Source organism: Macrobrachium nipponense, chromosome 44, assembly GCF_015104395.2.
Source record: "Macrobrachium nipponense isolate FS-2020 chromosome 44, ASM1510439v2, whole genome shotgun sequence".
NCBI classification, from domain to species: domain Eukaryota; kingdom Metazoa; phylum Arthropoda; class Malacostraca; order Decapoda; family Palaemonidae; genus Macrobrachium; species Macrobrachium nipponense.
Window position 1 is genome coordinate 20,251,270 of NC_087221.1, and position 24,743 is coordinate 20,276,012.

Genomic DNA, 24,743 nt, shown 5'->3' on the forward strand with positions numbered 1-24,743 from the left:
AATTTCCTTGTTAGTGTCCATGTTTCTGCTGCATACAGTACGTACTACATAGGCATTATGTACCCACTGTAAATCGTCCCTCTCTCTAAAAGATAATTTTATTTGCCATTACAGAGGACCCCCTTATTCGCGTTCTTGAGATTCGCAGACTCACGTATTCGTGGTTTATTTCTACAGACCATATCTACTCATTATTTGCAGGAAATTCACATATTCGTGGTATTTTCGGATTTCTCTACAGACCATATCTACTCCTTATTCGCAGGAAATTCACATATTTGTGGTATTTTTTCTATGAGAAATATCCACAAATTACTGTATTTTCATATCAACTTCATGATTAAATGCACTTTTTGTGATAAAACTATTAAAAAAACCAAGTACAGGCTGTACCCAGTTATTGGCAGGGTACCATTCTCAGCGGGGTGCTGATAAGCGAAAACATCCATTAACAGAAACTTGGCTATTTATGGTGCTTATTATGCCTCTGTAATAATGCTATGGTGCCATAAACTGTATTATTGGCACATTATGGCACCGATAACCAAAAATCAGCCCATTATAGTGCCATAAATTGCAGATTTTATGGCACTAGAAGAGCCATAAAAACCATAACGCCATTAACCGAGTCTGCTGATAACTGGGGCCTGCCGGTACAAGTAAGCATTTCAGTTGGTTTTTGTTGGGTTTGAACTAACAAAATAGGCAGTTCTTAGCATTTTATAAGGGTTCTCAGTATTCACAAATATAACAATGTCGAAAATTGAATTTTTCCTAACTATAAAAACCTGAGGTCCTTTAACAATAAGAATGGTACTTAGCGGCAGCTGAACCGGTTGAAAGCTTCGAACAAGGGAGTTCGGTAGTTAACTGCTTGTCCGCAGTTGGTTGTGTGACCCATCCCTCGGTCAATGCGTCTGAGAACAGCAACATCTCCGGGGGGGGGAGTGAGAAGAAGCACTCCTCTTACGAGGTTCCCGTCGTCCAGCCACCAGGCTAGGTCCTGCCTCACCTCCTCCGTGAGGGACACGGGGAAGAAGGGAGGGTCCCTTGCCTGTGACCAACACTCCTTTAGTCTCCACTGAAGAGACCGCAGGTGAAGATGCCCATGAGGGACTAGTTTCTGAGAGACGACAGGTGACCGATCACGACCTGCCACTGCTGAGCTGGCTGCTCCTGTCGAGACAGGAAATGTCTGCTGCCTCCCTGAAACTGGTGATCGTGAATCTGTGGGGAAGACTCGCCCTGCTACCGTATCGATCAGCATGCCCAGGTACTCATCCTCTGCTTGGGCTCGAGATCCGACTTCTCGTAATTCACTACGATCCCCAGATCGCGCAGAATCCGAGGAGTCGGTCCACCCCCTGTCCTGTAGCAACTGCGAGCGGGAGCTCGCCAGGACTAGCCAATCGTCGAGATACCTCAGAAGACGTATCCCTACCGAGTGGGCCCAAGACGACACCAGCGTGTACACTCGCGTGAACACTGTGGGGCGGTTGAGAGACTGAAACAAAGTGCCTGAATTGGTACACCGCCCATCGAGGATGAAGCGGAGGTACTTCCTGGAGGATTGATGGATGGGTATCTGGAAATATGCTCCTTCAGATCCACAGAAAGCATGAAGTCGTTCTCCCTGATGGAATCGAGCACTGATCGTGCCGTTTCCATCATGAACTGAGTCTGGCGAACGAATCGTTCAAGGGAGAGAGATCTATCACCGGGCGCCATTGAGGACTTCTCCACCAAGAAAAGTCGACTGTAGAAGCCCGGCGACCTGATGACCCATACGATCTCCACAGCATGTTTGCTCAGCATGGCTTCTACTTCCTGCCGAAGCGCTACGTCCTTGGTCGAGCCAGGGACGTACGTCTGAAGATGGACCGGGTTGGAGGTGAGGGGTGGCCGAAAACTCGAAGGTAGTAAATATCCTCCCGAAGAATGTTCACTATCCAGGTCTCTGCTCCGTAGCGCTGCCATGTTGCCCAATGGCTCGCCAGGCAGCCCCCACTCCGGCAGCAGGTGAGGGGGAACGCCGTCGCTAGCGTTTCCTGCCTCTCTTCGGCTTCTTCTTCCCAGATCCTCCTCGAGAGAAGGACTGGGAGGAGGGCTGGTTACGGTCGGTCGCTCCTTACTGAAGAAGTCAAAGGCAGAGTCTTTCCTCTGGGCTTCGACGAAGCAATCGTCTTAGCCGCAGAGGAAGCGCTAGCTAAACTCTTAGGCTAAGGCGCAATCGCTCGAGGTTGCCCAGCCACCTTTGAGACTGCCTGGTGGACCAGACGGTCACTGTCATCAGCGCGCCGTTGTTCCACCGCAGCCTCCACATCTCTCTGATAAAGAGAGAGGAGGAACTCTGCACCAGTCCGTTGCGAAGACCCAATGCCGCCTCTCGCCCAGCCCGCCTGGTCACTCGGGTGAGGGACAGCGTCCCTACGCCGAAGAACCAGGTTGGCCCACAGGTTAGCTGTCTGGTGGGCCAGGTAGGAGATGGCCCTACCTCCAGACTGGCACAGTCTCACAAAAGCCGGGTCCCTTCAGGAGTGATGTTCCCCAAGGAGGCCGCGGTTTTCGACACAGTGAGAGACCACAGGTCGAGCCAGGAGACTGCTTGGAATGCTCCCATAGCGGTAGGATTCCAAGGCAAGTGCCTCCTGCTGCGAGAACCTCTGACAGGAGCTGCTGCAGGGGACACCCCGGAGTTAGCCTAGCCAGTCCGGGTTAACCTGTTTGGGCAGCAGAGGATCTTCTGAAGGCACATAGGAATCTCCTCTGTCGTGGTAGAGGCGGGGGAAGGAGCTTGGATGACCTACCAGACTGAAGCGAACCCTCCTGTTCGGAGACAAGAGCGTCCACCTGGCTCAGTACAGATCCCACCCCGAGCGAACGGAAGACCCTGAATACAGTTAAAGGTCGGGGTACCTTGTCCGCCCCCTCTACGCTCGACTGATCGAGCGAAGAGAGGAACGAGATACCTCCCCCGAAGGGAAAGGAGCCATATGAGGGAGCTGAGATGGAGGGAGAAAAGAGTAAGACGAGTCCGTGACCAGGGAAGCAACCGGAGAATCCTCTGACAACTCCTGCTGGCTTAACACGGCTTCTTTCCTCCCCCCATAGCACTCCCACTGCTCCTCCGACCAAGAAACACATACATCACATGTCTCGGTGCGAGAGCAATCTCGCCCTCTACACCGAGTACAAAACTCATGAGGATCGACCTCAACAGAGGACCGAAAGGCCCCCACACTTACAGCCCTCCACACCAGGGCACAATCTGCGGCTGATGGGGGGGCGCGGGGGTCTCTCCGGCTCTTGTGATTCCATAGCGAAGTCAACACTTGTATGAATACAATCACACAGTAATAGGAAAAGCCAAAAGAAAATCTTCACGCAGTGAAGCACACAAAGCATACGACGATAGCGGGCAGAGAGGCGAACAACAAGTCTGTCTCCATTGGCAGCCGAAAGCAAAGTGACTCCTCTCCTTGCAGTTGAGCTGACCGCCAACTGTGGGGACAAGCAGTTAACTACCGAACTCCCTTGTTCAAAGCTTATGACCGGTTCAGCTGCTGCTAAGCACCACTCCTATGTTAAAGGACCGAGGGTTTGTATACGTACCGGAACAAATGGGGGCTCCACTGTTACAGAAAATTTGTGAAAACCCACCTCAAAGATGATTTTCAAAATAAAAATTAGGCCTCTAAAAGGGAAATAATGATCCCTTTTCAAAACATTTCTTACTGAAGCATCAAGTAAAAGTGCCTTGTCTTCAAGATAGGAAAGAATATATAAATGGATGTATAGCAAAGATCAGCACTGAGTTATTATCAACACGAGGAAAATCGAAGTACAGTTGCGTATTAAGTATATACGTATGGCATGGCTAAGAAAAATAGTGTACCATACTTACCTTTACAGGTACAGCCGCACTGTCTGTGATGGGAGGTAAAAAAGGAATGTGTCTCGACCAAACTGGACTGTGGTGCTCTTGCATACCTTCTTCACTTTCAGACCCCAAGTTATCAGTACCCATTTCTTGTATTGTAAACTGTCTATTGGATGGTGTTGAAATCTTTCTTGAATTCTAGAAAATATGGAGAATGTAAGACATTCTAGGGTTTTGTAAAAAAATATATATATATAAATGAATAAAAAAAAAAAAAACTGCTACAACCTACATAACAAAACACTAAAGATCTACCAATACAGAGGATCTTATTAGTTTTAGTATTTGAGGCTAACCCTCCTGGAATGACATGCATGGATTTGCAAAACAACACACTGATTTAGAAATTAAAACATTTCATACCTGGAATTCGGAAAATAACTATTCTTTTTACTGTGTACCACTGCTTACAAATATACTAAAAACATGAGATATCTAAACAATAATGGGTCTTAATACATGAATCTGAATTCTGTACATCAAACAAATTAAAATAGTAGCATACAGGCAAAGTTGTAAATATAAATGAAAAATACTCATACTATAATAAAAGGTTTGTTCTTATGAAATAAAGTGAGCCCAAAGGGTTTCCTCTTAATACACTTGGCCAGATACATTTCTTGTGAAAAAGATGGCCTGAAAGGTTGGTTCTCATGAAATTGACAGTTCAAAAAGTTCATTAAATTGCTGGCCAAAAGGGTTTGTTCCTATGAAATAGCAGGCACCAAGGGTTTTGTTATTATCAAATAACTGGCTCGAAGAGTTTTCTCTTGGTTTGTTCATCTTAATAACCCAAAATGTTTGTCTTTTGAATTAAAAGACCCAAAAGGTTTGTTCTCACAAAGTAGCTGGCCTGAAAGGTTTTTGTCATGAATTAGATAGTCTGCAAGGTTTGTTCTCGATGAAATATCTTGTGAAATATCTGGCCCAAAATGCTTGTCCTTAAAAAATTATGTAGTTTGTCTGAAAGGCTTGTTCTCATGCAACAGATGGCCCAAAATGTTTGTTCTTTAGAAATAGTTGGCCTGAAGGGTTTGTTCTTATCAGACACCTGTCCTGAAGGGTTTTTCTTATCAGACACCTGTCCTGAAGGGTTTTTCTTATCAGACACCTGTCCTGAAGGGTTTTTCTTACAATATAATATAGCTGCCCAAAAAGATTGTTCTTTAGAAATAGGTGGGTGGAAATGTTTTATTCTTATCAGATAGCTGTCATGAAGGGTCTTTATTATAAAATAGTTTGTCCAAAAGGCCTGTACTTAAAAATATCAGGCATGAGGGGTTTTTCCTTATAAAAATAGATGGCCAAAACGATTGCTCTTAAGAAACAGCTGGCTTGAAATGTTTGTTTTTATGAAACAGCTGGCTCAAAATTGACATTTTATAATAAAATTAGGTTTTATATACATATACATAACTTACAAGTAATTACAGTTGAAAGTTTCTAGATTCGGCAGCTAGAATTTTGAATTCTCAATTCATTACTCATAATGTGTTGGGAGTAGATGTGTTCATGCATCCCATCTTCTATCAATGTGGGAATCAGCTATGTAATTACTTGGTAAGTTACTTTTATAAAAATGGCATTTTTATAATAGAATTAGGTTTTATATATACTTACCAAGTAATTTCATGATCAGAGCCTGCCCTCCTCCCCTTGCATGAACCCAAGCCATGAAGAAATCGAAGCCATTTTTCATAGTTATTCCTCTTTCCCTGAAAGTGGGCGGGTAGTCGCCTAGCCACTAGAAAATAGCACAACCCGTAAATTTAAAAATTCTAGCTGCCGATTCTAGAAACTTTTAGCTATGTAATTACTTGGTAACTTACTTATATAAAAGGTTTGTTTTCATGAGGTTACGTACTGGGCCGCTATGTAATTACTTGGTAACTTACTTATATAAAAGGTTTGTTTTCATGAGGTTACGTACTGGGCCAAAGTGTTTATTCTTAGAAAACAGCTAGCCCAAAGCATTCCTTAGCAACAACTGGCCCAGAGGTTTGTTCTTAAAAACAGCTGGCCTGAAGGGTTCTTCCTATATAAAGGTGTCTTGAAGTGTTTTTTCTTGGAAAAAGGCTGGCCAAAGGGTTTGTTATTAGAAAACAGCTGAGCCTAAAGGGTTTGGTTTTAAAAAAAAGGATGGCCTGAAGGGTTCTACTACTAACTGGCCTGAAAAGTTTGGTTATTCCAAAATACTCACATGTGTATACTGTATTGCACATACTGGGCCTTTCTGCCATTTTTGGGGTATAATGTGATTTTTTTTTTCAAGTACAGGCAGTCCCCACTTAATGGTGGCATCAGTTAACGGCATTTCAGTTTTTACAACATGTTAACTAGATTTGCAGTGGCCAGTATAAGAGATATTTTTCCGGGCACCAGTAAACACTTGTCGCATTGGTAGGCAGTTCACTGGAGTCAGTGAGCAGTTTATCTGCGTCGGTAAGCAGTTTTTAGCGCCAGTAAGCAGTTTATTGGCGTTGGTAAGCGGTTTATCAGCAACATAAATGCCATTTAATACCATAATTACTGTGATATTCTGGTTATTGACAATTGTCGGTTATCAGAGCTAGGTGGGAATGGAACCCCTGCTGTTAACTGATAGATGGTTGCAGCCACAGTAAATTTGACCTGACATATAAAATACTACTATTAGAACAGCAATCAATCCATAAAAAGTAGATTACAATATAGCAAATTTCAAAAGTAATTTGTATTTTTCCTCACATACAAACTTTAAGTTCTTTACATAGGATTCATCTTGAAAACCTGAGTTGGAACAGCCATTTAGTCTGATACTGACAGGTAGGGGAAGTTCCTGCCCACGTGTCAGTCTGCATTCATTGCCATTCAATCAAGGCGCGTAATGAGTGGGATGGCTGAGGTGGGCCATTCATGTAAAGACCATCAGGTTTGTATGTTAGGAAAAATGAAGTTTCTATTATAAAACTAATATTGTAATACCTACCTGAACACCTGAATAAGCCCCTGGTCACTTACCAGCCCGAACCATCATTTATTAAAAATTTACCAAATCTTTGGTTAAAATAAACGATCAGTGTTGCCAATCTCCTGGCAAACACCCTCATTACCTAGTTACCAGCCCACCACTGGTAGCCCTGCCTCACGGGCCGGTCACACCTGCCCTCTCACGTCAATCATAACTCAATAAAACTCTGTATGAGAGGGGGAGGAGGGTGGGAATCATTCAGTGTGTTCAGGTAGGTATTACAATATTAGTTTTAAATAAAAACTTCATATTGCAATACACCCCCTGAACACCGGAATAAGCCCGATTAACAACATTAATTTGGAGGTGGGGAATCAAATCTACCCGGCCCTCCACTGTACCAGTTGTCAGTCAATATAATTGAGTACGCGGGTCAGTCTCAAGTTCATTTGTCACTCGTCCAAACTAATCTCCCATGTGTGGCCTTCTAGGCCTCCCATATGTGGAGGGAAAAAATCCCAGCACCTCTACCCTAAGGTCAAAACTCATTGAGTGCGGGAGGGATACAAACCTGTTTCCTCTCAGCTGGCTATGTGCCTCACCTGAGTAGAGGAAAAAACTGAAGACCCTCCCATGTGGCTCTCGGCCTCTCATGTATGGAGGGAATCTGAAGGACCTCCCATGTGGCTCTCGGCCTTCTCATGTATGGAGGGAAACTGAAGACCTCCCATGTGGCCTTAGGCCTCCTTCATGTACGGGAGGAGACAACCATGTCCATCGGTGCGTCTGCGACGGTGTCGTCGATCGTAGTGATGTCTTCTCTTGTAGTGTTGTACCTGCCTGTCTGTACTCTGCCTGGTTGGCACTTGGAAGAATACCCTCAGATAGACCCAGACATGTTTCTTCCTATCTGTCCTAATACTTAAAATCCTCTCGTGATATATCATATCATGAATACCTTATACATATTCCTAATATTCGCTCCCTACTCTAATACTAACTCAGACAGCAAGATTGTTGGGTTTAAAAAATAGAATTTAGGCCAAAGGCAGAGTATTGGGACCTATGAGGTCAGTCAACGCTGAAGGGAGATTGACAAAGTTTGAAAAGGTGTGACAGGAAGAAAAACCTCTTGTTGCACAATGAGTCAGTGTTAGGAGAGCGTGGAAAATAGGATGAGAGAATATGAAATCAGAAAAGTAAGAGAGAGAGAGAGAGAGATGAGAGAGAGAGAGAGAGAGCAGAGGAGAGAGAGAAGACGAGAGAGAGAGAGAGAGAGAGAAATACAATCGTCTAGGATAAAGAGAGAATATAAAATCAGGGAAGTGAGAGAGAGAGAGAGAGAGAGAGAGAGAGAGAGAGAGAGAGAGAGAGAGAGAGAGAGAGAGAGAGAGAGAGAGAGGAGAGATTACAATCGTCTAACAAATCTCCACCTCCGTAAATAAATTGCACCCTTTTCTAAGTTAAAAGGGTATTATCTTAACGATAATATACTCGTATAACTCCATACAGCTATGAACAACCGAACGAGAACTTGTTGCTAATGCGATCGACTCCTATAACAACATCACTTTATTGTATTGATCAGCGTGTGACAGTATTCGAATCCGATAGCAACATCCGTTATTGTATTCATCCGCGTGCGACGGTAATTACTGTATTCATGTTATAAATGCAGCTGAAGCTAATAAGGCAAAATTACGTGCATCAGCAACCTGGACAGAAGTCCCGAGCTTTTGTATGAATTCAAACGCAGCCGTGGTAAAAGAAACTAATAGCATGAAAGAGCTCATTACTGTTGTTTTCACACAGACAAAGGATTAATAAACTATATAAAGTGTAAGGTTCGTAATACCTATGAAAACGAGTGAAAAACGAACGGAATCCTAAATTTAACGCCATCTAACCCGAGGGAAAAACTAGGTTCCAATGAGACGTATCAGTCAAATTTTGGTCTTAAATTACATCGTAAGACGAACAGTATGACTTCGTTCCATAAGTTAAGTATCCAGCTATTCATTAATATGCTAACTAGGGACAAAAACATTAGCCGAGACCAAGTGATATGGTTGAATCTGGAGCCAAGGAAAAAAAAAAAAAAACAGACTAGCCGGCATCCTTGTCTGTCTAAGCCACACCTCCTTACAATAGTGCCTGTTTGACGACAAGCTAGTGTAATTGTAATTTAATTGAAAAGTAATAAAATAATATTTAAAGGCAATTAAATTAACTTTATTAGGCCTAATATTAATTTCAGTTGTCATTGTAATTTGATAATACGACTGGTAATAATTTGTAACTGTAATTGACATAAGCGCAATGTAATTACTGACGGCAATAGTCTGTTAAACGTATGAAGACGTCATACATACGAATTCCTTATATCTGACATCTGATTATATGCCCCAAGATAGGTACCTCATTGACTATGTTAAATGTCAACATAGTTGAACACACGTCTCCTTCAAGACGTTTGTACAAACTTGGCATAAGTGAGAGTGTTGTTACATTAGTCATTTTAGGCAATCAGGAGAGAATGAGATGGATACGGCGACGCAAACCCGTATTCGTCATCCGCCGATTCCAGCGTGAATGACTGCCGAGTTAGTGTTTATACTACGCTAAGATGATGATACCATATAATACAATTATAATGCTTTAGTCGGACAGAATCCGATCTTCATTCTGTTCGATTACATCATATTAATTATCCTCAGATCGGATTCTCGGTTTTGTTCGTTTTCAATTCACCAGTACTGAATTATCCGAAGTCAGAATGCCTTGAGCCTACAGCGTTAGCCAATATAAAAATAACTACCGATATGTTGTACAGCGAATACTTTAGGCTAGGCTAGGCTACTGAATATGCATACGATATATTCATCGTGAACACTAGGCTAACCGTAGTTAATTTTATTCGATTTCTCTCCATACTGAATATCGTAAGTCAATATGCATTGAACGGAGGAATTAGTTGATATTAACAATTATCGTATCGTATAAGTAGAGGAAAGTAACCTTAAAGACGAAGGAGCATATCTGAAAGACCAAACCATGGCCTAAAGCTTCTGATGCAGGAATCGAAGCGAAAAAGCCTAAAGATGCTCTAAGGACACTGTGCCTCTATAAACTACTACTTTTAATAGAAAACCGACCCGAAGAAGCCTGCACTTCTCTTCCTAAACTAAACACTATGTAGCCTATTATCCATACTCGTCTATATCTGACCCAAGGTTTTATCATCCTGAGAACTTACACATCGAGGGAAGGGGAATCTGCTGCCAACACTGCCTGCTCCGCGCCAAGGGGGACGGCGGATCCTGCCCTGTGGGCTTGCGGATCCCCATAACCCCCAGCACCGGTTAGGGCTGGTTCTGGAACAGGCAAGGGGAGCTGGAAAAGAACGATTAGTAATTTCAGTTATCCCATTGCTCGATCTATCCTCACTTAATCTTGACATAAAATCGGTAAACAGAGATGTCATACTCGATGTCAGCCTACTCTCAAGTCTCTTAAAGAGCCACTGTCTCTAAGTCTTTTATTCTTGATCTATGTTAGTCTCTTCCTGCCTACACTTACTTCTTAATACGAGACCTTTCCTATGTTTGAGATACCCTAACATCTGGTCCAAAGACCACTCCTGACATTCCAAACATCTGGTCTTTACATTATATTGAACAGGCCAACAATTTACGCATAAGGAATGACTATCGTGTCATAGGGTACTCATCCTTTTCTTGTATTGTTGGCAGAGACGATACGTTGTTGAACTTCCGCTCGTCGTTTTCTGTGATGTCATGGCCAAGAATGCAGTAGTCGTTGTCGTAGCTTGTGTTGTTTCTTCCTTTGCAGAATCAATGTCTGATGACAAGGTATTAAGAGCAATCCAACCGTAATCCAAAGGGATGCGTAATTCGTCACCAAAATCAATCAAATCAAAGGTGCAAATGAAGGCCGGGCAAGACCAAAAAGGAGTTCGCTGTGGATACATCTGTACTCCACCGCGAACGATAAGTGATTGACGTGAGAGGGCAGGTGTGACCGGCCCGTGAGGCAGGGCTACCAGCGGTGGGCTGGTAACTAGGTAACGAGGGTGTTTGCCAGGAGATTGGCAACACTGATCATTTATTTTAACCAAAGATTTGGTAAATTTTTAATAAATGATGACAAGGTATTAAGAGCAATCCAACCGTAATCCAAAGGGATGCGTAATTCGTCACCAAAATCAATCAAATCAAAGGTGCAAATGAAGGCCGGGCAAGACCAAAAAGGAGTTCGCTGTGGATACATCTGTACTCCACCGCGAACGATAAGTGATTGACGTGAGAGGGCAGGTGTGACCGGCCCGTGAGGCAGGGCTACCAGCGGTGGGCTGGTAACTAGGTAACGAGGGTGTTTGCCAGGAGATTGGCAACACTGATCGTTTATTTTAACCAAAGATTTGGTAAATTTTTAATAAATGATGGTTCGGGCTGGTAAGTGACCAGGGGCTTATTCAGGTGTTCAGGGGGTGTATTGCAATATGCAAATTACTTTTAAAATTTGCTATTTGTTTCTGTGCAAATACAAACCTTCATTCTTTACAGAGGAACTCTCTAAACCGACTAAAGTACATCCACCCCGGGATGACACCTTCCTGGTCCAATCGGGGTAGAGGAAGGGACCTCACACCTGTAGCATACTGTACATATGGGAATGTGGCAGTTGCTACTCTTAGTGGACCAGTGTGTGCAATTACTCTATCTGATTATAAGAACCCAGACAGATGTGTCATAGACAACAAAATAAGTGAGAACGATTGATAAGTTTGCTTTACTGTCTGTCCTCTTCCTTTGCCAATTGAGGAGGAAACTTACATCCCTTCACCACCAATGAATAGACTGGTGACCAGTCAGATAGCTAACCTACACTTTCATCTGTCCAGCTTGTATATGGTCTCCTCCCAACTGGATACTTAGACAAGTTATCCCAAAAAGAGCTGGGGTCACTATCCAACCCAATGAGCATCCACCACCAGCTCAAGGAAAGCATGTCCAAGGCCATTGAGCCATGTTGTGCAGGTGATCAAATACAATCACCTCTCTGCACAAAATACCTGATGATACAACAGGTTCTTGCTAAGCGTTAAGGGTGGAGCAATGCATCTACCATCCTGAGCTCTTGTCTAGGCAGCATACGTGCCATTCACACTGGATGAGTCACCTGCAAATCAACTCAATAAATCAGGAAGACCTAGTGTTCCCAAACACTCTTTCACTGACTCTTAAGAACTAACTAAAGACACAGACATTTAAGACTGAAAATTTGTGACTACCTCAAAGAACATGTAGCACCCAAATGGACAAAGTAGTATTCCGCACAGTCCATGACTATAAAGTCCTGAAGGGGGGTGGATGAAAAGGACTTGAACCTAGATGACCAACAGTTGTGCATCTCAACTGCAATTCAAGAAAATTCAGATCCAAACAACTACTAGTCATGATTCCTAAAGGGAAAGGTCACAGCCCTCAGAGGTCTGAATCCCCAAAGAGGAAGACTGTAAGAGCCTCTGGCATATAAAAGCTCTCCTTGAAAAGGAAAGATCTACTCCTAGAATCAAACCCTGACTCAAAGGCCAGGGACAGAAAGCAGCTTCTCACAGCAATGGTACATGAGAAGACACCGCTATCTGCTAACGAGTAGCGCAGACTACAGTTAAATCATCTCCAACACCAATATCTGGGAATGATTTTTGCCTGATAGACAGCCAAAAACACTGTAGTACTATATTCCTAAACTATGTAAACTGAGATACCAAACTACAAGTGGCTGAATTCGACAGTTAACCAAGGGTGAGTATCTCTTGGGGTCTTGGACAACAGAGCTAGCAGGTTGGGATATTGCTTAGAATGGACATATAACCACCAGACCCTGCCTGAGAAAAGAAATCAACCTGTTGTTTATTACCTACCAAAAGCAGAATAGTGAAAAGAATGCAAGGTTCAAGATTGCTATCCAGTAAAGAAACTTTCTCCATGCTTACACCGATACAAATTTGGAGAAGAAAGAACCTCCAGAGCTACCTGTTGTGCTGCATGGCAGCCAGGTGTAGGCCTGAACTCTGGAAATCTTGAAAAACTCTATTGTCTTGATCTCTCCCTAAGCCTGGAGAGGAGGGGAAAGTTGCCCCTGGAACCTGCTTCTAAAAGGATGACAGGAGACCTTATTAAAGGTAACATTGCCAAGTGAATTGTCACTGAAATGACAAGGACTTGAACTCAACCTCCCTGAGTTTGCTGACACAAGAATCATATCGAAATATCCTTGCTGTTGCTGTAAACCAGCATTTCCAGGTGCTCAATCTCCTCACGAAAGAACATAAAAATCTTGTAGTTTATCATCAATAAGCTTGAGAAAGAAGGCTGTCCTATGACAACAGCAAGTTTGTCAGGACAAACCAATACCCAAATACACTAAGAAATTAAACCTGTCATGAAAGAGTTCCGTTGCCATCATGGACTCTAGTACTCAAGATCTGCAGGGAGGGGAGCAATCTAAAGCCCTGGACTAAAGACCCTCTCCCATGAGAGTAAAGCACAGCAGGAAAAAGTTTAATTAAGTAACAGAGCACGGCACAACTGTTGTGGACACTACCAGAAGTTGCTAAGTGTCTGATGAAAAAAAGCACTCATACTGGCAAGGAAAATTAATTTTAATTCATTGCAAGAAGGTTTATTTCACTGATGGGTTTGAAACAATAATTAAAAAGCACATAGTAAAGTACAAAAATTGTTTAATCATCAAGAGTTCGAACATCAAAAGTCAGGCAGAAGGTCCTGAGAGACGTCAACTTGACAGCGGCTGAAAGCATAATGGAATAGAATACAGAAATAAAGCCAAAAGCCAAGTGTTGGGACTTCTGAGATCATTCAGCTCTGAAACAAACTGACAAGTGAAAATGTTTGAAAGGTGTAACAGAAAGAAAATCTCGTACTACTTGCACTAAGAATCACTTGTTAGGAGAGGGTGGCAAGTAGGTAAGATGAAAGAAAGAAGTACAGAGGTAAAGTAAAAGGAATGAAAGGGGTTACAGCTACGGCTGACGAGATACTGGAAAGAAGTTTTCCATTTGGTTGAATCTCCTTTGATTCTTTTTAACCAAAGCCATCCAAACATCTAAACAGGATCACAAATGCTAATCATTAGTTTTCAGTTCTCCTCTTTTAAGTGAAAGAAAATCAGCATTAATGGAGGACTGGTATTCACAGAGAAATGTATGAAGACTTGCATGCACCACAGGTTAAAGATTTGTAGTTTTGCAGTAAAACAATTTTAGCACGGTAAATGCCAAAAATTCTTTTTGCCTAATATTTCACTTAAATTTAAAAAGCCAAAGGAAAATTTTTGGAAATATTAACTTACACCTAACTTGAAAGTTTAAACAAATTAAAACTGTTTTTTCGCTGCTCTGGGCAGAGTCCAGGTCTAGGATTGCTAAGTAACTTGTAGCAGTTAGTGGTAGCTCAGGAGTTGTGAGATCTCCTTCCATGGTATGGGAGGGACCCTTCTTACAAAAGAGATGCAGTTCACTTCTTTCATTTGTCTTACAAAAAGTGTAATATCTTTAGGGCTCTTTAACTCAATTACGTACTGCATTTCATTCACTACTGTTCATATAATTATCAAATCGTAACCTTTCCTTCAGCAGCAACATGCCATGAGGGTTAATAAAACTGGAATAATGATTGTTAAAAATATAAAAGAACAACCAAAAACAAACCAACAGAAAACCCAATACAATCTGTCGAACTCCCACTGAAACCTGCGACAGAAGTAGACTGACCAGCTACGAGTGTTTGTACCTATTAGTCCCCTGGTGGGGGTGTGGGAAGTAGATGGATAGAAGACGAATATGTATTCATAGAAAACCAAGTGTTCTCTCTCTTTTTTTCTTTTTTTTAACTGTCAAAATACCACTGATAAAGAAGTAAAAGCTTAACAATGGAGAGGTAAGGTATATTTTAAAATTCTTCAATTAAAAGTGATATGGGCAACTATATAGCACCAAATATGCTGGATAAATCACCCTTAACATTGTAGTATTAAACCAATGGGAAAAGATAAACTTTAATCTACTCCTGCAACCTTTTGTATAATCTTAATTACAAGTCTACTAAATCTTTTAAGTAATCTTAGTTACAAGTCTACTAGTATATCTAGTAACTAATTTAATATTTCACTAACCTCATACGGGTATTATAGGATGAGGTAGATGCTGGTCTTTGCTCTGCTAGACTAGTTGAACCTTTAGTATTTACAGGAGCAAGATGGCGACTGGTAGACTTCGAGGAAACTGGACGATTGCTATCACGTGGGGTATTCACTAAAGGGAGGGATAACTGAGACATTCGAGATGATGCAGAACACTCTCTTGTCTGTGTAGTGGATGGCGGATAAGAACGAGTTCGGCTTTCACCATTTTGCAAGGGTTTTGTAGAAACTTGTAACAGTTCATGCAATTCTTCTTGAGGATGGATATTTGGTATAGATACACTACTGGGTAATCTTTGCACTGCACTGCTAGGTCTCCTAATACCAGAAATAGGTCGACTTGACATCAAATTTCTTGTACCATTAAACAATTTGTCAACAGAATTCATTGGCGAAAGGAACTTATCACTTTTTCTAACTTCACCACTGACACATTGAGGTAATGTATTAGCACTAAGCCTTGACCCACGGGTACTAGGTTCTCTTGATATAGATAAATATTGCACAGATTGCTCAATTATATATTTGGCATACTGATGGAGCAATGGGTCAATAATTTTGGTTACTTTTTCCCACAGCTGTTCAAAAAGTGCAATCAACACTTGTTCCTTTAGAACCTCTGGGTCATTGGACCCACTACACACTCTACTACTTGGAGCAGACTGCTTCAAGTTATCTTTCCGAGGAGTCTTGACTTGGTAGGCACTGGTATAAGCTACTAAGGGCAGCATATTATCAAAATTACCATCACGTACAATAACTTCCTCTTCCTGGGGCCTGAAAAATTTAAAAAGAATTCTAAATTTAGATCAATGTCAGACAAAAAGCTATCATTAAAAACATCATTTAAAATCCCCTTCACAAACCAAAAATTTTAGGCAAGTTTTTAAAATATTTATCATTTACAATAGAACTGTATTGTGTAATCTTACAAACATTGTCACAATCTAGTTTTTGGTCATAACAGCCAGAATAGTTACAGCCAGTGAATAAAAAGAAAAAGCTGGGATATCAGAATGCATGCTGCAGGAAGAAGAAGAATGTTACAACCTCCCCCCACCACCCAGTTTAAACCATTAGGTTTTATATAGTATGTGAAACCCCCGTATTTGCAGATTTCTCTCTGGAATATATACATACCCCCATTATTTGCGGAAAATTCACCTATTCGCAGTAATTTTCTGTGAGAAATATCAACAAATTCCTGTTTTTTGTTTATTAATTTCATTGTAAAATGCACTCTTTGTGATAAAAAAAAAAAACGGGTATATACATTTTTTGTGGCTTTTTCTTGGGTTTTATCTAACAAAATAGGTTGTTTTAAGTGTTTTTATATACTATAGGGGTTTCAACTATTCGCGGGTTCTAGCTATTTGTGGGGGGTCTGGTTCCCATCTCCCATGAATACAGGAAGAACGCTGTATTACACTTCCAACAAATGAATAATAAACTCTCAGTTTCATATTTTTACAAAATAATTATCGAGCAAGTTTAAGACTGGTAACCTGCTTCTTCTTAAATGATCAATTAAACTAACAAGGTGCTACTCCATACCCTCTCCCACTGAGTACACTAACAAAACATGCAAAAAGCCAGATGTAGATATTCATAAAGAACAATTTTGACTCAAAATAATTCCAACCCACATGATATCTAAAACTACTAAAAATATAATAGTTTCATATTTGCAGTTAAAAAAATTTGAACAATGAATAACGAATAACGAATAATGATAAATCTCTCCTGTGAATCTGAATAATGTTAAGTGGAAATAAATCCAATCCGAAAGAAATCAGAAAAACTAATTGTTTGAAAAAATTTTTTTTAATAGAGCGTTACCTAAAAAATCACTGAGTATTTCAGTCTCCACACTTCAAATACTACTACAGTTTGAACATTGATTAAACAGATACTAAAGATAAATTTTCTATTACTTTGCATAATGTACAGTTGGCCCACGAAGAACTGGCGTAGTTTCTTAATCAATTGTTCGTTATGGAAATATTGCCATATGCAGGTGTCAGATTATTTACATATCAATAAATAATATTTCCTTTCAAAGACGTTATGCTTAAAATAAATTAAATTAAAATTAACTAGATTTATTCAACATATCATTAGAATTATAAGCAGACTTATTCAACGTATCGAAGATAATTATTATTTTGCAAAGTAAGGAAAACATATACCTGTGAGTCCCAAATTCTAATTTTTTTCTCAACTCAAGCTTCATGACAGCATAAACATTTTGAAGTTGGCTTTGCTGCCAGTCCAGTCTTGACCCTACATATCATACTGTACTGGGGTGCTGTCAGTGTATCATCTATGTACAAGCCTACAGCTGATAACTAATACATTAAGCTTGTCAATATTCTTTAATAGCAAAGTGTAATTAAACTAATTTTGTCCTTTGATCAACAAAATAATTCGCATGACACATTTAATGGAACTAAATTTGACTACTGATTTTGACACCTGATTAGCCCAGGTCTATTTTCAGCAGTATGTATATCTCTCGGATACATAATGTGAATCAATATTTAAATTGACAATATCTAAATTAATCTGCTTTATTTGATTATTCCCATTATTCTTTTTTTTTATGGGCTATGTTGTCCTTTTCTCATATCCTTTTCATAATTGCTTAACATAATCTACTCAGATCTAGCTATCTTAAGTCAAAAAGAGAACATAAAAAATCAAACAAACACAATTTTGTCTTTTTTAATCTATGTAATTCCTTACATATCATCCTGTTTCATCCAGACACTTTAGAAAGCTGTGTGAGTCAAATCTAATGAATACATTAAAAAATCCTTACTTTTATAACAAAAAAACTTTCTTGGGTTAATCTTTCTGTAGCTATTAATTTCTTCTAAATAGAAATGAATTAAAATTGGTTTCACATGTATGCATGGACCTACTGCCCTAAGCATATAAGTAGCTGAAGGGATAGGAAATATGAAAGGTGACCTTCTCATGACCTCATTTATGTCAATTTCATATATTTTTACAGCAAAAAACTACTGCTGTAATCAGGGGTTGTTCTTTGATAGCTGCAATAATCATACAAGGTGTAATATGAGTGATTGCAAATATTTTGGGGAATGAAACAAATATTTTACGGAATGAAAGAAAGAGTAAGTTTGAGCAGAAAATGTTCTATAAACATAAGCATTTTAACACTTCAGTTGTCGGTGGGGGGAATTTTAAAATGACAAATTTTATGCAATACTACTGGTGATAGGTTTGTTTGTATGGTGTTTTTACGTTGCATGAAACTAGTGGTTATTCAGCAACGGGACCAATGACTTTACGTGACTTCCAAACCAAGTCGAGAGTGAACTTCTACCACCAGAAATACACATCCCTAACAACTCAATGGAATGCCTGAGAATCGAACTCGCGGTCACTGAGGTGGCAGGTCAAGACCATACCCATCACGCCACTGAGGAGCTTTTCACTAGTGATAGGTGTCTCCTATTTACTTGGTAATGTATATCAGTGGTTGTGAAATGATGCTTTTTATCACTTCATTTTGTTCAAGTTAATTTTACTGTATGAAAAATAGATTTACGCAATAATATAACATGATGTGCTGAAGATATCAGTGACTGTTTTTCATGTCATTACATAGGATATCTTCCATCTTGAAAAGAAAAATAGATTATTAAGGCATGAATTGTGCATCAGGCAGGTGGACAAAAAATTATGAGACTGCCAATTCTAATTTGTGCGCATGTACAGTGCATGAAACATATAGTAGTACTCACAAGCAGTCACTTAACAGTGTCTCTTCCAGATTTTTTACTTTTACTGGATCTACACTATGACCTCTTGCCCTGCAAAAAACAAAGTTCCATGAAAAAGCTACATACAATTAAAACTTCATGATAATAAAACGGCTGAAATTTCAAACACGACATTCTCAAAAGCTTGCTAAAATACAAATGAAAAAAAGGATATATGACTACCAACTTTACTTGATGTTTAAAAGATGTTGTGCCATTGTTATGAGCACCACCATGCGTCACTACCTTCACTTTTCTAACTAATACTCTTATTTAAATACCATAGGTATATATTTATCTTAACTGTTAATTAAACTTGATTTTCTCTTTTTCTAAGAAAAATTACTTTCCAAGTTAATAACCATTAGTTTGGTTTCAAAATAATATTTGGAAATTTTGATAATAAAAAATGACAAAATTTACATTATTTTTATTTTTCATAACTAACAATCTTTTAGTCTTGAGGCAAGGATAAATTCTCTGTCACTAGATGGAGTTGGTGAAGGATTCAAAATTTAAACTTAATAATTATCCTGAACTTTTCTTGAAAAAACCTTGTCTTTAAGAACCTCAACTGATTCACTGAATAAACAAATGCATCAAAATAATGACAAACACTAGCGCTAACCTTCATAATAAAATGGTCCTTACTTACATTTATTTCAAATATTCCAACAAGCATAGATATCATTTACATATTATTAAAACTCACCTAAAGTGTGGGAACCTGTTCACCCAGTTACGACATTCTTGCTTTAAGTCTGCTGAAGGTTCTGACGCTACCATATGATCATAGCTGGGGTTAGTATTTGACCCAAGGAACGTCCCAAAACTGAAAATGTTTTCTGATGACTCGTTGTCATCTTCATCATTTACTTCTATTGAAACACCATACGGTGAATCTGGGTTTCCAGAATTTTCTTTTATGTTATCTTCATCCTTAATAGGTACAGCCAATGGTGTGGTGTCACTCAAAGGGCTGCTTAAGACCTCGCTATGAGGTGGCGACTCCACTACATCAGGAGACAGAGGTTCAGGTGAGGGTAACAACGAAGGCAGTGATTTTTTTTCACCATACAAGAGATAATCAACTTGATCAAATAAAATGCTAACTTGTTTTGTTGCCTCTCCTTCAAATTCATCATCTCCCCATGATAAGGACGACTCAGATCTACAATCATAATCTTCTCTTTTTGTAAACCTAGAAGCAGATAGAAAAATTATTTACAGCTTGAAGGTATTTGTTTCCTTTAATTTTGATAGGCCCAAGAAACATAAAAATATGAGATTTTTATTATAAAATAAAGTTTTACTAATAGTACTTACCAGGTAATTACATAGCTGTAGAAACTACAGCTATGTAATTATGTACTACTGGGTAAATTACTGTAATAAAACCATAATTTAAATTAAAATTACTAGTAAAAGGTGAAAAAACATAAATAGTATCAGATATGGTTCAAATAAGAACATAAAGGCACTACAATTAAAAAACTGGTCTTTCCACTCAAACATAGTGTATAAATATGTTATACAGAAGTTATTTGTTAAATTGCAAGAGAGATTAAAAAGCATGCAGCATTTACAGAATTTGCTAATAATATATCTTAACAAGAATGTTAGACATTAAGATTTCAACTACATATAGTAGATATCTAGAGAGGCAGTACAATTTCATGACTGTTGATGATTAATATAGAAATGTGTTAAATAGACATCGTAACTGCACAAAAACTTGCATTAGATAACAGTAGGAACAAAAATAAAACTTGAACTTCAAAAATAAAACTTGAATTTCAAAATTTAAATTATAAATCATCTACTTAAATCTATGTTTTACTACGGTAAACTATCTTTTCTGCAGTATACTGTTTCAAACTCCCATATTTTCCATAAAAGAATGGTAATTACACAACATTAACACGCAAAAACTGAAGAATCCACTATTCACTAGAAACATGTTTAATTAACCATGGGTAAACCACGGAAGATTTTAAAGATGATAAATTATGAGACTAAATAACTTATAAAGCTCTGTACTAAAAATTTCAGCAGCAAACACATTACTTTAAATTTTTTTATAAATATATGATAAACGGACCTTTGAAACGTTTGTGTTTCATCATCCTCAGGAGGCTTGACTGGTGGATACTTCTTGACATATAAAATTGGTGGTGAAATTGGTGGTGTATTGATGGGTGTAACATCACTGTCTTCTGCTCCAAGGTCCTCTCTTATTTCAAGGCTACTTAGCTCTTCGAGATCTTCTTCCTCTTGTGTCATCTTTCCTTTCCACATCAGCTTGTGTTACCATTCTTGCAACAAGCTGGCCTGGCTTAAGTAACTCGGCCAAAGTCTGAAATAGGAACAAAAGTAGTAACGGGTTTGGCAACCAAATATGACAGGTTAAACTATATCAGCAATTACATTACATCTTTCATTATGGATCTTGCAAATAGCAAAATTGGTTTACACCAAGCTGAAATGACCAAATTATTCAGCAGATTCCCTTTAGCCTATACAGAAAGTTTCCTTCTTGCATAATGCAAATTTACAAAAGATCACAATTTTTTAAAGTAAATTATATTTTTCCTAACTATACAAACTTGAGGTCCTTCACATAAGGAATTACTATCTGCTTGTCCGATGGTTGGGAGTCCCGCCTGACTGGATGTAAACATTCCACTTTGCTTTAGGCCCAGGAACAGAGTGAGGGGTGACATGAGGTGGGTCTATATGTAAAGGACCTGAGGTTTGTATAGTTAGGAAAAATGACAATTTGTCCAAAATTGCATTTTTCCTAACTATACAAACCTGAGGTCCTTTTACAATAGGAAGGTACTAGCGCAGCTGGATAGGTCGTAAGCTTTCGAACAAGGGGTTCGGTAGTTAACTGCTTGTCCGACAGGCGCGCGCGACTGGGAGGTAAACAAATCACTTTTGCTTTTGGCCCAAGCAAAAACTGCAGAGTGAGGGGTGGCATGAGGTGGGACTATGTGTAAAAGGACCTCAGGTTTGTATAGTTAGGAAAATGCAATTTTGGACAAATTGTCATTTGTTCCGACACGGCATACAAACCTTCGGTCCTTTTACAATAGGAAGACTCACTTCTTGGTGGGAGGAATCTGAGTCTTTTGTGAACAGACTGGTGTTCGCCCAACCTTGGAATGCCTCCCTGGTCGTAAGAGCGAGGGAGGGATCCAAGCCTCTGTCCGATTGATCGGGGTGTGCACCGCAGGATCAATGGTCAGACCTCTGGACCAAGTACTAGAGAAGGCAAGCGTATCTCTTCGTACCAGCAAACAAGAACAAGTTCCTATTTGCAAGAGGCCAACATAAAGTTATGGTTTGTCTCTTGTTGGCATCCACTTCCCCCCCCTTCGTTAAGGTAGGGAAGTGGTTGGGATATTCCGCTCCCATCCCTAGTGAAAGGATAGGATGGGGCTCTGTCGAGTAGCTCCACCGGCATCTCGTCCTTATCCCAGCAAGGTGAGATGACCGTATCCCTCTTACCCACAGGTAGATGGGGGAGAAAAAGATAGGAAGAGAAGCCAGTCACTCTCTCATTCACTTATCTATTCTTACAGTCACACCAGGACTCGATGCTGTTCAGCCTGCTAGGGTCTGGGTTAGCTACACAACGTGTTGAGCAGCCACCACGGGTCCCAAGGAAAACGATCCAAGGACCTGTGGGCAATATCCAAAAGGTAGAAGGAGGTGCCAGTGGTCTGGTTGTACCAGACCCCTGCCTTCAGTACCTGCGCCACGGAGAATTCTTGTTTAACTCAGGGAGTGTACTTCTAGGTCATCTTGTGCTGACGAAGAGTCTTCAACACTCAGCCTGGGATGTCGAGTTTCTTCAGAAAGCGCGGTCGCGCTTTCACAGGACAAAGCAGCATCTCCTTCGCATCGAAGGCGGTGAAGTCCATTAGGGAGGGGATTGTGAAGGACTCTAACCGATCGTCAGGAACCGAAGGGTTCAGAGTCTTCGCTACGAATTCGGTACGAAATCGAGCGTCACGAATCCCCATCCCCTGGATGTTTGACTTCGCAGGAAAAGTCATGCAATTACCTCAGAGGAAAAGAAGGGAATGGTCGTATGACCTATCCCTCTTCTCGACTTCGGTGATGTCCTGTACCCATACTGGTCTATCCGTCTGCAGCGAAGTTGTTCTTCTCGGTAGTGGATAGGACACCGACACTCAATGGTGGGTGTCGATGGTATGGGTACTGTGACAAGCCGTTAGGACGAAGAAAAGACTGTTATGGAACAACCGAACTAAGTCCACAGCGAAGTTCGTAACAGACTTGGGCGCTCTGACAGCTGCCGACTGACTGCGTTCGGTAGGAGGCAAGTTGTCCAAGCACCCGAGCAAGTCACGTGACCTTCGCCTTAAAAGGGTTATGCCAAGAGACTAAACAAATAATTTGTTCGTCACCGATGCCAGAAGGCAAGGTGATGACTCTCTTAAGGCATGTGCCCAACAGGCGAAAGTCAATTGCCTTCTAGAGACCGAGGTCCCTGATGGCAAGATATCTCATAGTATAGTTGATTCTCGGCTAAGGAGAAACAACACTATGTGTCGTTGAAGACGGTGTACAGAAAATGCAACCTACGTCTTCACAGCTGAACCGAGAGAAGGATTCTCAAGATTCTGAACCTGTGCTACAAAGACTGAGAACGCTAACCGCTATTCATTGCTGTCCGGTGAGGATCGTAGTTGCAATAAAAGCGGAGCGCTTTGTTCAGTAATGAAGACAGGGAATACTGCCTGAAGAACTGCTTCTCATGGGCTGAACATTTGGAAGTAGAGCTGTCAGGTCGGAGAGTAGGCGATGTCTTCTGACATCTGTTTAATTCGGGGCGAGCAATGAATAATTGCACACCTACGAATAAGAGATATTTTGAAGACAAACTCAATGTCTGCAAAAATCATTCGCATTATCGCGGTGCGATGCAGCGGGAGACTAAACAGAAAGATGAAAGAGTCCAAGAGATATCTCTGTTGAAAATTCTCGCAATGTCGAAGGCGATGAAATAGAGCGTCACAGCAGTAGATGGTCCTTCATTATTGCGAGAATCCCCGTTAATCAGAGACCTAAGTCCATGATTGTTGGGCAGAGATACGGTTTTCGGTAGTCAATCAAACAGGGGAGAGAGAGACGTAACCGACCGTTCATCTCCGAGACCTAACTGATACTGAGCCGCTATCAGGCAGTTCAATACGCAGTAGCTCTCGGTGACTCGTCATCCTGAGTTGCCAGGTAATCCATTATTCCACGAAGGAATGCGTTCGGCTAGAACCATCGAGCATAAAGAATACGCTCGAGCAATTATATTTAACCGAAACGGATTTCGGTAAAAACAAAAGCTGATTTGGTGTTGTCATGACAATACCAAGTATCTAAAATCGAAACTGATAACTGCTGGGAGGTTGCAGGCAACCCCGAGTTGCAGTTCAATTAAAGATTACAATTCGTCTCGGTCACAAACCGTAGAGTTAACTACGGTATGCGCCTACCCCCCGGACAATTCAACTGTTAAAAGAATCATGTCGCGAGGGTAATATACGTAGTATATTTGTAGGTTCTGTACCACGACCTCCATCCTAAATTCTTTTCCTCTCGAGGAATGAGAATAAGGATTGGAGATCGACCGCCTTCGTTCTCTAGTCAAGAGAGTGAAGGAGAAGTCTTTCCCAAAGGAAAGCTTCAATGGTGAACAGAATACCGAAGACGATAGTTCAAGCCAAACTGGAAGTTTTTTTTTCCCGTCCGTTCTTCTCTATTCCAGTTAATCGCCTACTGTGAG

The 24,743-nt window shown here is 40.5% G+C and overlaps 1 protein-coding gene across 8 annotated transcripts in view; it reads right to left on the reverse strand.

Moving 5' to 3' along the window:
* The window catches only part of LOC135204068 (uncharacterized), a 103,196-nt gene that overhangs the window by 64,720 nt on the left and 13,733 nt on the right, over positions 1-24,743 (reverse strand). For 7 of the 8 annotated variants that reach the window (XM_064234047.1, XM_064234046.1, XM_064234048.1 and 4 more), the window contains 4 exons: positions 21,033-21,287; positions 19,644-20,132; positions 18,914-18,982; positions 15,114-15,917 (listed from right to left, as the gene is read on the reverse strand). In XM_064234047.1, coding sequence (XP_064090117.1) covers positions 15,114-15,917; positions 18,914-18,982; positions 19,644-20,132; positions 21,033-21,229 — 1,559 coding nt within the window. In that variant the 5' untranslated portion in view covers positions 21,230-21,287. Of the gene's footprint in view, positions 1-3,904; positions 4,079-15,113; positions 15,918-18,913; positions 18,983-19,643; positions 20,133-21,032; positions 21,288-24,743 lie in introns of all 8 variants that reach the window. The other variant, XM_064234051.1, reaches the window with a different exon arrangement.